Source organism: Oncorhynchus tshawytscha, linkage group LG30 (genome assembly GCF_018296145.1).
Source record: "Oncorhynchus tshawytscha isolate Ot180627B linkage group LG30, Otsh_v2.0, whole genome shotgun sequence".
In the NCBI taxonomy this organism is placed as follows: domain Eukaryota; kingdom Metazoa; phylum Chordata; class Actinopteri; order Salmoniformes; family Salmonidae; genus Oncorhynchus; species Oncorhynchus tshawytscha.
In genome coordinates this window covers 20,385,580-20,402,501 of record NC_056458.1, presented here as the reverse complement: position 1 = coordinate 20,402,501, position 16,922 = coordinate 20,385,580, and the positions used below count along the sequence as shown (strand labels likewise).

At 43.7% G+C, this 16,922-nt stretch overlaps 1 protein-coding gene across 1 annotated transcript in view; it reads right to left on the bottom strand.

Annotated features, from left to right (window-relative positions):
* Nucleotides 1–546: 546 nt before the first annotated feature.
* Nucleotides 547–16,922, bottom strand: part of LOC112233381 (microtubule-associated protein 6 homolog) — a 31,503-nt gene continuing 15,127 nt past the window's right edge. The window contains exons 2-5 of the mRNA XM_024413033.1: nt 10,209–10,428; nt 5,738–5,970; nt 2,233–2,343; nt 547–1,043 (exon numbers count right to left, since the gene is read on the bottom strand). Of these exons, the coding sequence (XP_024268801.1) occupies nt 905–1,043; nt 2,233–2,343; nt 5,738–5,970; nt 10,209–10,428 (703 nt within the window). The 3' untranslated portion in view covers nt 547–904. The remainder of the gene's footprint in view (nt 1,044–2,232; nt 2,344–5,737; nt 5,971–10,208; nt 10,429–16,922) is intronic.

Here is a 16,922-nt window from a genome sequence, read left to right as displayed (position 1 = left end):
GAAGGGATAGTGAGGAGGGTGGAAGGAGATTTGAGGGGGAGGATGAAGAGGGAGGAGAGGAAGTGGGGGCAGCATGCTGCTCGGGAGAGGTGGAAGGGGGGTTTAGGGCTGGGTGTCATTTAGATTTGTAAGGGGATAGATTACGGATGGGGAGATAGGGAAAGGTAGTTTGTAGGGTGACGGGGAGGGAAGATGCTCCCCTGAGGTTTTGTTTGGGGTTTTTGTTTAGTTAAATTAAAATACCATTGTTGGAGTATGTATGAAAATTAAGAGTTGTAAAGAATGAATGGTATTGAAGGTAATAAATTATTTTTTATTTAAAAAAAATCCTATCTCTGTGTTATTGCACCAGTTTAGGCTGTTTCGGTTTTCACGTACGTTTATTGTTTTTTTTTGTATTTATCGTGTTTATTCTTCTATTAAACATGTATCGATTTAACCACGCTGCATTTTGGTCCGACTCTCTTTCACCCGAAGAAAGCCGTTACAACACACCAGTAAAAATGCAACACAGATTAGCAAATCCACAAGTTATATATATTTATTTGCATTTGAATTGATCAATATATAGTACAGTACCGTTTCATTTTTTCAATAAGCACTTTATGGTTTGGCATTTCTAATATCATTACCAATGAAACAACATTATTTTCAGACATGAGCATGTCACGGAAATTCTATTCATAGCACCTTTTGCATTTGCAATTGCTCAAACAGCTATGACCATTACGCTGTTTCAAACACACTACGTGTATGTGGGTTTACCTCACACAGAGGAGTTCTTAATGGGGTATTTCTCTTCATGAATAGAACTCAGTTGAAAATACTAGATACAGTACAGATCAGAACAATAGTCCCTCCCTGTATACCACAGGCCTACAGTGTAGATCTAGTGGATCTACTTCTACTTTACATCTGGGGAAAAGCGCACGACTCCGCCGCTCCTCCGTGGTTCGGGTCTTTCCTCCAGTGGTTCTGGTTCTCCTCCAACGGCACCCTGGGAATGATGATCACCGGGTCGGAGAACCTCGCCATTAGGCTCTCTAGGAGGTGAGGCAGCACATAGTTGAAATACAAATAAAAAGGCACAAACAAAGAGACACAAGATGAGGCATTTCTCAAAGGCCAATCAAAAAGCATTTTTCTGAGTTGAGCACCCTGTGGCTACTCATATCAGTGTACAACATCAGACTGATACTGTGGGGGCATGAAGCTCAGTCTCAGGCAAAGCTGCTCTTGGTTTCTTGTCACTAAATCTAATGTTGCTCAAAAAGACTGTTGGTGGACTTAAACGATTCATATTTTCTTCCCTAATCTTCATTCTGGAACAGACTGTTGGCATTTATAAAGAAAACACATACCTTCCCCAAATCCGAACAAAAGTTGGCATTGTTCTTCAATCAGAGTGAGGATTTGATCAATTTCTGTTGAGGGATTTTTGTTACTTAGTTCATGTCAATAAATAGCCACTGCTCTCCGAGTTTGAATCCAACCTGTCACCAAAAACCTTTTCAGACTAAAAGCTAGAGCACACTAATGGGAATAATGAGAGTCTAATGAGAGGCCCAGGGTGTTCAAGGATACACAGCCACAGGACATTCAGAAATAATCTAACCTAAAATGAGCTAGAAACTTGAGGAGACTAAAACATGCACTTACAATCTTCTCTAGTAGCAGAATTTTCTCTCTTTACAGCTAGAGTTTCAGTATACCCACCCTATTGAAACCCATCCCAATACCCATTCAATATACATTTAAGAAAATAAATCGTTATGTTATATTTAGTATCAGATTTGGTACTACAGTATAACATTTGGATTGCCGATCTAACGCAAACAACATAACATCATTACATCAAATGATCAACAATGATACAACAAAAAAGTTCAGATGTATAACTGTGTTAATATAAACATCTGTAAGGTGTGTTATCCAACATGTTTATTAAGGCACCATACCTACAGTATAGGATGTGACAGCCAACTTTCAAGCATTGACTGACTGACTGACTGACTCACTCACTCCCCTACTCGTTTCCATATGGAAGAGGAATCTGACCTGGTGGGAACTGTAACCTAGTACAGAGAGATTCATGGTGGGTTACTTTCAAAACAAAACTGTGCCACTATCAAATATCGAAGAAATCATGACTTTGAATGAAATTTTATGAGCACATATGCACGATAATGAGGGATTTATGGCTTGTGGCGGCTGTGTGTGTTTTTAGGTTACCTTGGAATGGGTAGTGCACAGCCCCACAGGTGTTGCTTTAGCGTCTGCACCCAGCCTGTATCACGGATTGGCTGACAGAGCTGTATGTAGTGGTACTGTTTTAGCACAACCCTTCAAATGAATCAGAATGTCACTGGTTAGATTTTCCAGACGTAGGATTTCACATCCTCAAAAAGCTACTCATGATACCAGATAAAGCTGAAAAATATAGTAATTACATGATTAAAATGGTTTCAGAAAATATATCCAAATGTCTCACACATTCTCACAGCCAAACAAAGGCACCTTTCATAAATCATTACATTGTAAATTTGTACAGTTTGTTGGCCCAGTGTATTTACATGACATCTAATTCTGTAATAATGTTCCACCCATCCTTAAATTGTACATTGCTGTATAATTTAGGCTTTGAATATATTGGGACACATGATGCAAAATAACATATTGTAGCAGCAATATTCAAGCTCTTGAAAGGATGTTAGAACTCATGCCAGAATGTCTTTGATGAGCTTTGATAAGCGCTAAAGAAAATCTGAAGATAATTTTTTTTTTTTCCATGTGGATTCACTCTCTCAAAATCATCTCATGTCTCACAAAGACAAAGACACAAAAACATTTAAACAAATACCTGCAACCACTGTTCTTTCACCGTTCTCCATACGTTTCAACACAAAGAACCAAGAGGACACTGCTTTTTCTGCTTTTGCATTTATTCATATTTCAGTAAATAGGAGCAAGCAGAGAGAAACACAAGCACTTCACAGTAAAATATATTGGGCCAATACTTCTTTGTTCCATTATTACTTTCAATTTTTAGCTTTTGTTTCTAATACTTGGATTCAAAATCGATATCACTGGGTGGGTTGTGTCAGCACTTTACATGTATGACCCCCCGACCCCCCCTTCCTGTGTTACGAGAGAAAGCATCCCCCTTCCTGTGTTACGATAGAAAGCATCCCCCTTCCTGTGTTACGAGAGAAAACATCCCCCTTCCTGTGTTACGAGAGAAAGCATCCCCCTTCCTGTGCTACGAGAGAAAGCATCCCCCTTCATGTGTTACGAGAGGAAGCATCCCCCTTCCCCAACCAAAGGCTGCAAAATGCTAATAAGATGGCCCTCGCTCTCTGCTCCGTGGGCGCATGCTCAGTCTGAGTGGAATATGGTGTGGTGATTCATTGTGACATATTAACCAAGACACCACCATGTCAAATGGAGAGACAACACACTCCATTACTCAAAACTGAGGGGAGGGAGGGAGTCAGGGGACACTGACTAGCACAATAGATTACAACAACACAAGAAAGAGACTGGGGAGTGTGAGGAGGTGGGGGTTGACCCATGACAAGACAAGTGCTGCACAACGCACTGCTCTGTTGAGGCCTATCCTATCCCAGGAGTCAGGAGGCTGTTCTGGTCTTTACTACTGTCTGCTAAGACATAAGCAGACGTCTAGTAACATGCTATTACTTACAGCAAATAGAGCTCCACTGGCACTATACAGCCAATACAAAGTTGACAAGTCTAACTTGATTCATTTGGACATAATTAGGGTTTCATTTGTAAAAGAGATCATTTTCCTTGCTCACTCATTTTTATCCCATTCAATAAACTGCAAACATATGCAGAAGTATAACACAAATGTAAACCAAATATAGAATCGAGTTTTGCTGCTTATCCTAATTCAATGAAATCACAGGGGAGAAATATCAAGTTGCTCTACATTGTTAGCCTATGCCTACAATATTTAGATTGCCATGGAAGGCAGCAGAGAGAGATGGATTTGAAGTTGAATGTGTTGAATATAATCTTGACATCTACACGTAATCTTGTCAACCTAATCAAATCCACACACTTAAACACACACCTGGTTGTGGAAGAGGCCAGTTCTTTGAGGCCTGTGTTAGACAGACACATACAGATAATAATTTGGGAAAAAGAAGCATTCCAAACAGCCAGCATTCAACTTACCATCACATCACAGTCGCATTGTTATTCAATAGAGAGGTATTAGCAGAGGTGGTAATCACTGTTTCATACCCAAACAAATAGATTAATAAATAAAACATAATAAATGACATATAATTCCAAAACCTTAACCATGAGTCTGCTCCTACTAGTGTGGACTAATATCACATCCAGCCAGGTACCTCTTTAGACCTCTGGGATGTGATAGTGTTGCTGGGGTCCCATCTGCTAGTCCCATGCGGGCCTAATCACGTCGGTTACAGTCCACCATGGCTCTGTGTGTGTGTGTCTGAGAGGAGGGGAGGGGCTGTAGGCGGGGGTGTGTGAGGTTATAGGTTAGGCTGCTCTATGTAGGATTAGAAAGTGATCCTGGCACTCCACTGAGCTTTATCTATACAGAGTCTGCATGGTCTGGGTGAAAGCATAGCTAACGACCACAGAGCCACAATATCAATTTCCTATCGTGACTCAGTGACATGTAATGTAGTTATGCAAATGGATAATGTAATTATAATTTCATGATAGTAACATTTAATTTATCTGCTGTGCAAATAACTGGTCTAGTAATGCATCATCATGTTACTGTAACCCAGATGGCTCCTGGTTTGGCAACAAGGTTGATGAAATAAGATATCCTTGTCTGACCTTTAAAATAACTTGATTAACTTATTTTCCTGTGAATAGAGAGAACACTTTGAATGAGACAGTATGAGGTTTTAAATGTTTACCTGACAATTCATTGCTCAAAACCCTTCCCACATCATCCACAATCAACAGTTATTAGGTTTACAAAATAAGATTTCATTCAGGAATGATGGCAAAGTTGAACAAAGCATCTTAGTAATGGCAATCTGATTATAGACAGACTTGGAGGCCCGTGTGCACTGGAAGACAGCATTCAGGACCTACAGAGCAGGCATACACTCAGCCACGGACCAATACACTCTAGAAATACCAAGCTGCACATTTATCAAAGATTTTCAGACCATAATTCTAGATGAGTATCTATCTTTGGATACATTTAGCAAGTTACAGCTATAAAGATCAAGTCCATTCAGTGACCCAATTTACATGGTTTTCTCTTTCCCAAAAATCCTTGATAAACTCAACAAAGCAATCTGTTCAGTTGGAAGATGGAAGCCAACCACACAGGATTGCTAGTCGGTGAGCTCATGCAACAATAGCACACGCCGTTCATTGGTAGCCATGGCAACCTTGAGATGGAGACGGAGAGAGGGGGGTGGTCGGTGGCATCAGGAAGCAGAGGAAGCGGATGCACACATCCCCTCGTTAGTACGGTGATCTAATGTAATGTGAGGCAGGGAAGAAACGACATGTCATGTCCCAACTCTGACATTTACTGTAACTACTACTAACTTAGCCAATTGGCAGAGAGAAGAGAGTGAAAGAGAGAGAGAGCAGAAAGAGGAGAGATAGAAAAGAGAGACAAAACTTAAAAAGGGGATGAGAACCTCTAATTATGCAGCCTTTGTGTTCTTTCCCTCAAAGAAGAATAAAAGGTAGAAGTGATGATTTTTACTCTTTTGCCTCAGCCAGTTTGTTGTTCATCTCTTTACTTTTCTCCTTGTCCATCTCCGCAGGCCTGGACTCAGTGGGCTGGTTCTCCAAGGTCTTCTTCTTGGTTCCCTGCAGTGCTGTGCTGCCCTGCAGATTCTGCTCTTTTGCCTTCTTCACAGGTTTGTCCCCTTGGCTCGCTAACCTGGTGCCCGCCTTTTTGGGCTTGGATCGGGGAGCACTGTTAGACCTCTCAACCTAGGCACAGGTGATGGGGAAGATTGGGATTCTTTATATAGTCTATCACCCAAGAAATTAGCAACAGGAGTAAATCACTGTGAAAAAAAGCTGCAGCAGTCCTCGGTTTGATGTTGTGTTTGTTTCATTATTACAATTAGATGTGTTTTGCCATCATGAAATACACAGTAAACAGAACAGCAAGAGAAATATTCTGTCATTCACAAAGACAGTGGGTTTGAAAATGTACTCTAGGAGGCTGTGGTTCTGAATAGGAGATTATCTCCCTAGTCAAAAAATCCTATAGGATAAGTGATTTTTCCAATAGAATCCTAGAGGATTCTCACCAACCTATGGGATTATGTGTCACCTCTATCAGAATCCTATTGGACTACTTGTTTTGCAATTGGAAATTAAAAGTAATCCTATTGGATCCAATAGGATTCTCACAGTCCTATAGGATTTTGTGTCACCTGTATCAGAATCCTATTGGAATTATATTGGACTATTTCTTTCCTATTGGACCCTATATGATTCTCACAATTCTATCAAACTCCTATTGGAATTCTATTGGACTAGTTTTTACTTATTGGAAATCAAAAGTAATCTGATTGGATCTTATACGTCTTTGATAAACCTTTTTTTGTCAACCCAATCCGAATCTGAGTGGAGGTGGAGGTAGGGGATGATTATGGCCAAGGAGGTGCATGTGCATGGACGTTGGAGGATCTGGTTGAGGAGATCGCCAGGGCATCGGAGCACAGAGGCCACTTGATGGAGACCGCTAGAATGATGGTGGCTGAAGCGGGCATGAGAGCTTCATCGACCGTGCTTCGCACGGATTCTAATGGGCGGACCGAAGGGGTGACGTCAACGCTGCGGGACTAGGTATCTGAGGCTCAGGATGTAAACGAACATGGCGGCGTCCAGTTCCCGATTGCGTCCATATCTGGTAAGACTCCGAAGTACTCCGGTAAGGCGGATTGGGAAGCTTGTCATGCTCAGGTAGAACTGTTAGCTCATTTTGGGGGGTGGTCGAATGAAGTTGCAGGGAGACAGACCCACTGTCTGAGCTGGTGGGCAGAGCAGCCCAGAGCCGGAAAAGCCTGCATGAGTGGCTGAAATGACTGAACTCATTCGTGCTGTGTCGCTACATGCAGCACGAAACACACGCCCTAGTCCCAGGGTCTCCCAACCCCCACCATCTTCAGGAGGAGCCCACCGACGAGGATGGGGGAGCAAGGCTCCATGTCCCCTAGAAGTAGACGAGGGTGCTCCCCTGAACCACCTGCTGCCGAAGGGCAAGGCATTCACTTGGATAGTGGAGTGCGAGGAGGCCTTCAGCACCCTCAAACGTGCACTGATCAAGGCCCCTGTGCTTGCCCCCCCTGACGCAAGCAATATGGGCATGGGTGGGGTGCTGGCCAGGTGGGGCCAGAGGGGGAGAGAGTGGTGGCGTACTTCAGCAAAACATTCAACAAACATGAGCGCCGCTACTGTGTCACCCGGCGGGAGCTCCTTGCTGTTGTGGCTTCCATCAAACACTTCAAGTATTACCTGGGTGGCCTGCCCTTTACTGTAAGGACTGACCACTCTGCTCTACAGTGGCTCATGTCTTTCAGGTGGGCAGGTGGCACGCTAGTTGGGGGAGCTTCAGCCGTACGACTTCACAGTGGTGCACAGGGCAGGGACACGCCACTCCAACGCCGATGCCATGTCCCATCAGCCCTGTACTGCAGACAGCTGCCGCCACTGTGAGCAGAGAGAGGGCTGTGAGAGAGAGCTGTGTTTCCAGAGCACTCATGGGGTGGTGGAGACTGGATACTTTGGGGTCACAAAAACACTTTGCGGCCTCCGTCAAGGCTTTTATTGGGGGCAGCACAAGAGGGATGTGGAGGACTTTTGCCGGCCTCCAGGCCTCTCTCATGCTCAGCTCCAACAGTTCCCAGTTGGGGCTCCCATGGAGAGGATGGGAGTGGATGTAGTTGGGCCGTTCCCCACCACAGACAGTGGAAACCGATGGGTGCTCACGGCCATGGACTGTTTCACAAACTGGCCCGAGGCCTATGCTCTGCTTGACCAGGAGGCAGAGACCATCGTCGACGCCCTGACAGCGGGGATGTTCAGCAGGTTTGGAGCTGCGGAGTCCATCCACAATGACCAAGGCAGAAACTTTGTGTGTGTTCACCATCATGTGTGAGAGGCTGGGTATTGCACAAGTCCCGCACTACTCCTCTCTATCCTCAAAGTGATGGCCTTGTGGAGCGCTTCAACAAATCGCTTGGACAGCAGCTGGCCATCGTCTCTGCCAAACACCAGCGTGACTGGGACAAGCATCTGCCTATGGTCCTCATGGCATGCCGCTCCGCTGTCCAAGCCTCCACTTCCTGCACGCCTGCCCTCCTCATGCTGGGGAGAGAGATCCGCACCCCTGCAGAGATTGCGTTTGGTCGGCCCCTGGATAGCCCTCCTGTTCCCCCGGGACGGAGTATGCCCAGAGACTCCAGGACCGCCTGGAGACAGCCCACACCTTCACCAGAGAGCAGCTGGTGAATGCAGGTGTGAGGCAGATGAGGAACTATGATGTGCACACCCGGGGAAGGCACTTTGTGGCTGGGGAGCTAGTCTGGGTCTATAGCCCCCTGAGAAAGAAAGGCAGATGCCCCAAGTTGGACAGGCACTGGGTGGAGCCCTGCAGAGGGTAGGAGAGGTTGTTTCCCAGGTGCAGCTTTTTTTGTTGTTATGGGACAAGTTAACCCCACACAGAGGGGCCTCTTCTCCCCAAACCCCAGGAACCACCACAATTCTCCTCTCTTGCCAATGACATTCACCAGCCTCCCCCCCGGCACCGCAGACAAGGCTCCAGACAGCCCACTGACATGCCAATCAACCTGCTATCTGCCAATCACGGGAATGCCTGGAATGTTCTGGTTGGTGGAGTGACAGGGGTTGGCAGGGGGTGGAGCATTGCATGTTTAAGCCCATGTTTTAGCCAATGTTCTCTCGCTTATGTCTGGTCTTTACAAGAGAAGGTCATGGTTGTTTTATACGGGTATCTTTCATTTATTTGGCATGGGCTACGGCCAAACAGTAACCTGTGCAGAGTTGGGAATAAACCGTGAATTTGTAAACTCATTCCTCTGTCTGGACAATTGTTCCTTTATGATCTAGCCAGGTCATTACATATACTATTGAAAATTGATTTTGCCATTTATATTCCTAAAACATACATTGAAAATGATGCTGTTGCTGCTTCCCATTGACAATAACTTTTGATAAAGAGCCTAATGTCAAAACACTGTTTTGAAGTGTCCAAATCAATAATGAATAAACCATTTGTGATATATTGAAAACCTAAACATAAAATGCACTACCTACACATACATGTACCATAATAGCGATCATATTACTTATAAACTTTTGACAAGTGGCAATTGATCACTCATATTGATTAGGGGAGAACTCTGTACGTGCAGGAAATTAGCGCAATATAAAATAATTGAGGGTATAAAAATCAATCAACATTTCAATTTCTCACTTGCTTAACAATTTACAGAGTAAAAAAATGCTCTTCTGCACAATTGAACAGGCCTGCTCTGCAAAGAGCTCCCATAGTGACTGTGCAGTTCATTCACCCTGCATACTTATTATAACCTGTCAAGCCATAATATTGATATTATTCTATTCATTTTTATTTCAGATCACATTGTATGGACACTAGAATTACATAAATACAGCTTTATTGGAAAATCTGGGTGGCAGTAACCGAAAGGTCGCTGGCTTGAATCCCGGAGACGACTAGGTGAGGAGAATTGTTTTTTGTTGGTGTGCCTTTGAGCAAGGCACTTAACCCTTATTGATCCTGTAAGTCACTCTGGATAAGAACGTCTGCTAAAATGTAAATCTCACAGCTAAATATGGAACAGAAACCTGAACATTTATGTTTACCTGCAATCAAGATTAAAGACCAGTAAACTGAGGAACATCATCTCACCCGTGTCTCTGGAGCACAATCTCCATATCTTTGCCTATTCATACCACTGAAAAAATCCTGAGGTTCTCAAACTCTTCATCGCACCATCACAATATGGGATAAAATCATATAGGATAGGTTCCAAAGTCTGATTGCAATTTCTATTGGAATTTGTTTTTGGGAATCCTATCAGATTTTTTTTTACTAGGGCTGCATTATTGCTGTACCATTGGTGTAGTCAATAGGACATGGCCTGCATGATTTAAAGGAGCTGAAACGTCCTCACCTTGGTCTCTTGTAGCGCTTTGTAGGGCTCATTGTACAGGCTACGTATCCTCCTCCTGTCCACAGCCTTGTTGTCACTGGGCTGCTTCTTGGCCTGCTCTCCCTTGTAGGTGGCACTATAGCTGGTCTCCAGGCTGGTCTTCTCATCAGGGGGAAGGAACTGGGACTTGGCTCGGATCAGCTTCACTGGCTTCACATCCCTGTGGGCCTTGAACTCAGTCCTACGAGAAGAATCCGTATCAAATACAGTCACGGAAGAAACTGGGATACAGTAGTGTGATGAAAAGAGCTCTCTTCACATTTCACCTACAATCTATTTAGGGACATTAAAGAAGACTAGATCTGTATTGTCCCAAAGGGCCATTTGTGTTGCAGCATGTAAATACTCATGAACAATGAAGCAGTCACATACCAATAAGTACATTGACATAGAGCAGGCAGTGGTAGTCAAAGTAGCCTACTGTTTGGATATTTTAGAAATATATTTAGTTGAATGACTTGGTCTCTCCCATAGTATGGGTGAATAGGTGGGTGTATGGGAGCAGTGACTCTACCAGGCAGCTAGCGGCTCAGGTATTTAGTATAGTCCAGACACAGCAGTTCTTCAGAAGGTCAGCTTGACCTCCAGTCTCATAGAGAGGGTTCTGTACAGGACAAGCCAACCTCCAGATTATCATCAAATTGAGATCTGTTCACTATCAACTCTTTTTTTAGCAGGTCTATGAACGAACATGTTGCTAATCATTTGAGTTTTAGATTGAACTGCCTTTCATAGATCAAGTTGATTTCAAGAGTTGTAATGGATTTTGAACTCATAAAAGCGGACCTAATTTTCCAGAAATGACAACATGATGGCCTTCTCAGTGATGAGCAGCTTCAGGCTGGGACATGGCATATTAACTCTAGTATTAGGAGGTCAGGTGGAAACATATTAATTAATTCATTATCCATAACTTCAATATTCCTTTCCCACTGCTCCTTCGTACTATCTAACCAAATTCCATTGTTCATGCAACTAAGGTGTCAAACACCAAATGAAAACAGAGGACTCCCTCCCTGGTCCCTGGACATGAAAAAACGACCCTTCAAGGCTCCCCAGTGACCTCACTCTGTGCAGCAGCAGACCCCAAGCCCCAACCCCTCCCCCCACAACAGCACAATGCACACGCCTTCCCTTATAGCCACACTGAAAAACACAGCATAGACCCGACAGAGAAAAATATCACAGTGAAAAACTCAATGTTCCCGATGTGCACTACAGCAGTGAAGGGAAGGAGGGAGGGAGTGTTTATTGATTAGGTAACACTATTACTAGCTAACGCTATTACTAGCCTGGATGTAGAAGGCAGCCCAGACAGGCCAGGCAGCCCAAGCAGGCTCAAGTACTCCAGGCCCATTATAACAATTAGGCTGCTGCTGAAGATCACATAAAAAGACATGATATCAATCACACTACAGCTCAACCCATGGAAACCAAGGCAGCTACTGTAGCATGGCCATGGACTGATGACGAGAAGGCTTAAGTAACTGCCATCCATTAAGTAATACACTGTCCTATGTGTGGTACAAATGTGGCCTTGATTTTAATAAAATAGAAGAGTTGGTAACACTTTATTTGGATAGTCCTAAGTAGATGGTTTGTAGACATTCAGTAGATGTTCAATAACTGTCAACAACATTTCAACTAACTATCCACTAACCCTAACCCTAAACTTAACCCTAACCCTAACCCTTATCCTAACCCTAAACTTAACCCTAACCCTAACCCTTATCCTAACCCTAAACTTAACCCTAACCCTTATCCTAACCCTAAACTTAACCCTAATCCTAACCCTTATGCTCACCCTAACCCATATTCTACACATAACCCTAAACTTAACCTTAGCAAGCAGTTTCTTATCAACATATCATTTGTTGATAGTATGACCATCTGTAGATCATCTACAGGTAACTGCCAAAATAATGGAAACACTTGAGTAAACGAGGGATACAAAGTATATTGAAAGCAGGTGGTTCCACACAGGTGTGAGTCCTGAGTTAATTAAGCAATTAACATCCAATCATTAGGGTCATGTGCTGTATAAAAATGCTGGACAGGCCATTATTTTGGCTACCATGGCTATGACTCCACAGGATGACAATGCCCCCATCCACAGGGCACGAGTGGTCACTGAGTGGTTTGATGAGTATGAAAACGGTGCAAACCAAATGCCATTGCTGTCTCATTCACCAGATCTCAACCCAATTGAACACTTATGGGAGATTATGGAGTGGAGCCTGAGACAGCGTTTTCTACCACCATCAACACAACATCAAATTATGGAATTTCACAACACTTGTAGAATCTATGACAAGGTGCATTGATGCTGATCTGGCTCGTGGTGGCCCAGCACCCCATTAAGACACGTTATGTTGGTGTTTCCTTTACGTAGGCAGTTACCTGTATATGGGACTATCCAAATAAAGTGTGACCCAATAGTTTCAGAATCCCCCAGATCTGTGCCTCGACACAATCCTGTCTCTGAGCTCTACGGACAATTCCTTCGACCTCATGGCTTTTTTTTGCTCTGACATGCACTGTCAACTGTTGGACCTATATAGACAGGTGTATGCCTTTCCATATCATGTCCAATTAATTTAATTTAACGCTGGTGGACTCCAACCAAATTGTAGAAACATCTCAAGGATAATCAATGGAAACAGGATGCACCTGAGTCTCATGGGCCTCCCGAGTGGCGCAGTGGTCTAAGGCTGTGCCACTAGAGATTAGAGATTCTGGTTTCGAGTCCAGGCACTGTCACAGCCTTCCGTGACCGGGAGGCCCATAGGGTGGCGCACAATTGGCCCAGCGTCGTCCGGGATAGGGAGGATTTGGCCGGCAGGGATATCCTTGTCTCATTTGCGCACTAGTGACTCCTGTGGTGGGCTGGATGCAGTGCACACTGACACGGTCGCCAGGTGTATGGTGTTTCCTCCGACACATTGGTGCGGCTGGCTTCCGGGTTGGATGGGCATTGCGTCAAGAAGCAGTGCGGCTTGATTGTGTTTTGGAGGACGCATGGCTCTTGACCTTCGCCTCTCCCGAGTCCGTACGGGAGTTGCAGCGATGAGACAAGACTGTAACTACTACCAGTTGGATGTCACGAAATTAGGGGTAAAAAAATGTAAAGGAATTTGAGTCTCATAGCAAACGGTTTGAATATTTATATAAATCAGGTATTTCTGTTTTATTTTTTTTTATACATTTGCAAAATTTCAAAAAACCTGTTTATACTTTGTCATTATGGGGTATTGTGTTAAATCAATGAGAAAAAATAAATAATTTAATCAATTTGAGTTAAAAGTCAAGGGGTCTGAATACTTTCTGAATGCACTGTATGTAAGAATGCTGTTGATTGACTACAGCTCAGTGTTCAACACCATAGTGCCCTTCAAGCTCATCACTAAGCTCAGGACCCTGGGACTGAACACCTCTTTCTGCAACTACGATCCTGGACTTTCTGACCACCCCCAGGTGGTGAGAGTAGGCAACAACACATCCACCACACTGACCCTCAACACGGAGGCCCCTCAGGGATGTGTGCTTAGTCCCCTCCTGTACTCCCTGTTCACCCACGACTGCGCGCACAACTCAAACACCATCATTATGTTTGCTGATGACACGACAGTGGTAGGCTGGATTACCGACGACGATGAGACAGGCTTTAGGGAGGAGGTCAGTGACCTGGCAGTGTGGTGCCAGGATAACAACCTATCCCTCAACGTCAGTATGACAAAATAGCTGATCGTGGATTACAGGAAACAGAGGGCCGAGCACGTCGCCATCCACATCGACGGGGTTGAGAGCTTCAAGTTCCTTGGTGACCACATCACTAAGGAATTAACATGGTCCACACACACCAACAAAGTCGTGAAGAAGGCACGACAATACCTCTTCCTCCTCAGGAGGATGAAAAGATTTGGCATGGGTCCCCAGATCCTCAGAAAGTTCTACAGCTGCACCATTGATAGCATCTTGACTGGCTGCATCACGGCTTGGTATGGAAACTGCTTGGCATCCGACTGCAAGGCGCTACAGTGAGTGGTGCGGACAGCCCAGTACCTCACTGGGGCTGAGCTCACTGCCATCCAGGACCTTTTCTGTTCTGACTATGCACACTCACTGGACTCTACCCGCACACTCACTGGACTCTACCCACACACACACACACACACACACACACACACACACACACACACACACACACACACACACACACACACACACACACACACACACACACACACACACACACACACACACACACACACACACTACATATACGCTCACACACAAAACACACATACACACACATGCATATTGATGCCACACACAGACACACTTTTTCACATATGCTGCTGCTACTCCGTCAATGATCTATACTGATTGTCTACTCACTTTTACCCCTACCTATATGTACATATTAACTCAATTACCTCGCACCCCTGCGTATTGACTCGGTAACGGTACTCCTTGTATAGCCTCGTTATTGATATCTATTGTGTTACTACTTTCTTTTTGTAAATTTTTTTACTTACTCGTAAGTAAGCATTTCACGGTAGTCTACACCTGTTGTATTTGGCACGTGACAAATAACATTTGATTTGATTTCAATTGACCCACAACATTTTATTTTCTCATGAAGTAAACTGCCCATGATCTCTATGATGTGACATGGTGAGTAGAGTGGTGGTTAAAATAAGTACAAAGCAGATTACACAAAGACAGATTATACAATGTCCAAGGCCAAAGGCACAGAGTGCTACCCGCAACAGGGCACTAGTGACGGAGGGTAGTGGTAGGACTGGCAGAGAGAGAGAGTGAGTCAAACACAAGTCTATACTGTACATAACTAGCTGGACAACGTCATGCTCATATGACTGGTAACAATCAAGCTAGTGTCTTTCAGGTCAGTGTGTGCTTGGTACCTACTCTCCTTCCAGCTGATCAATGTACATTTCTTTTAAAACAGGCCTTGGACAGGATTAGGTACATTTCTTGAAATTTCTTCAAAATTCCTGCACACCTGTTACACACCTGTTACACACACTTCTAACTCTACAACTGAACACATCTAATTTCCCTTTACTCCCTCTATTATGTGGTACTACAAACGAAACTTCCCTCCCCAAAAACAAGCTGTTATTTGATGAGGTAAAGCTAACATAAGTATTTCTTACTGTGTGGCCATGTAGAAATGCAGGTGTTGCCAAGCTAACAAACTGGCTAATGGTTTCTCCCTGCTTCTTGGAGCTGACCCTGCTGACCCTGCGGGAGAGATGGGATGTCTTGTGTCTTGTGAAAAGCTCTGTCACTATGACACTGGCACTGACAAGGGGTGTATATGTGTGTGTGTGTGTGTGTGTGGGTGTATCTGCTGAGATACACACACACACACTCTTTTCTAACATGGCACGGCCAGGCAACAGTCCGGCAGAGAGGGAACATTCTGTCACTCCTCTCTTAGAGACTAAGAAAGGGCAGAGAACAGGAAAAAGGGCCATCAACATGGCACTTATAGATTTATGGCTAGTCTAACTCTAAACAAGTGTATTCCTTAAACATGGCATGTCAGTTAGGCAGTTAGGCTATTCATGAGAGAAAATGAAAGAAATCCAATTGATTGCAGCATTTACATTGGACTGTGTTTCATATAGTGTTTTATATTAAAAATCATTATCATCAGTTTGACTGGACAGTCAGTCTATTTGACTGTAAGTTTACCTTCCTATATCAAATCAAATTCTATTGGTTGCTTACCCATATTTTGCAGATGTTATCGCAGGTGCAACAAATTGCTTATGTTCCCAGCTCCAACAGTGTAGTAATACCTAACAATACACACAAATCCCCAAAATAAAAAGATAAAAACATCCCACTTTGATAGTAAAAGAGCTCAGCACAGAATTTCTAATCTGAAGCCCATCCAACTGTCCCAGAGTTTCAAATAAGAAACCATACACATCTGAAATGATTGCACGATTTACTACCAGGCAGAATCAATGTTAATTCGATAGCATACACAATAAATAACAGAGGACGTTCTCTCACATTTGATTCAAAGTAAGGTGAATCAATCAACCCCAGTGTACAGTAAATCAGTCCGCATGCTTCCCATCCGAAACAGTTCTGAACAGTTCATGCATAGGACTATATTATGATTACATTTTGTGATGTTTTTGTTAATTTTGGCCTTCGGCAAGGTTTTTTTCAGCTGCTCATGCACACAAAATGGTTTCTTGAGGCAAGCCGAAGTTCGGTAGATGAAGTCTACGCCCTTTCGTCCGTGATTGGTCAAAGGTAGGGATTCTTTAATTAAGTGTTTGTTGTCATTCAATGAGAGACAAATCATTTGCATGCCAATCTTTTCACTTGAGAAATACTGCACCAAACATTTTAGTTAGATGCAAAATTGCACTGCAAAAATGTTACCTCAATAAATCTGTCATTCATTTTATCTTAGATGAATTCTGACTATTTTGAGGAAGTGTACAGTATACTGGCTATGGCGTCTCAAGATGGACAAACAGCACTATTGCTGCTTTTTAAGAGCGTATGGGAGCACACTAGTTCGGTTCACATAGCAGAGTTTGGCTAGGCGCCAGCCACACCGAAGCATGCGGAAGGCTTAACAGTACCTTGATTTTCTTTCTGTGTCAGTCAGCCATGACATGT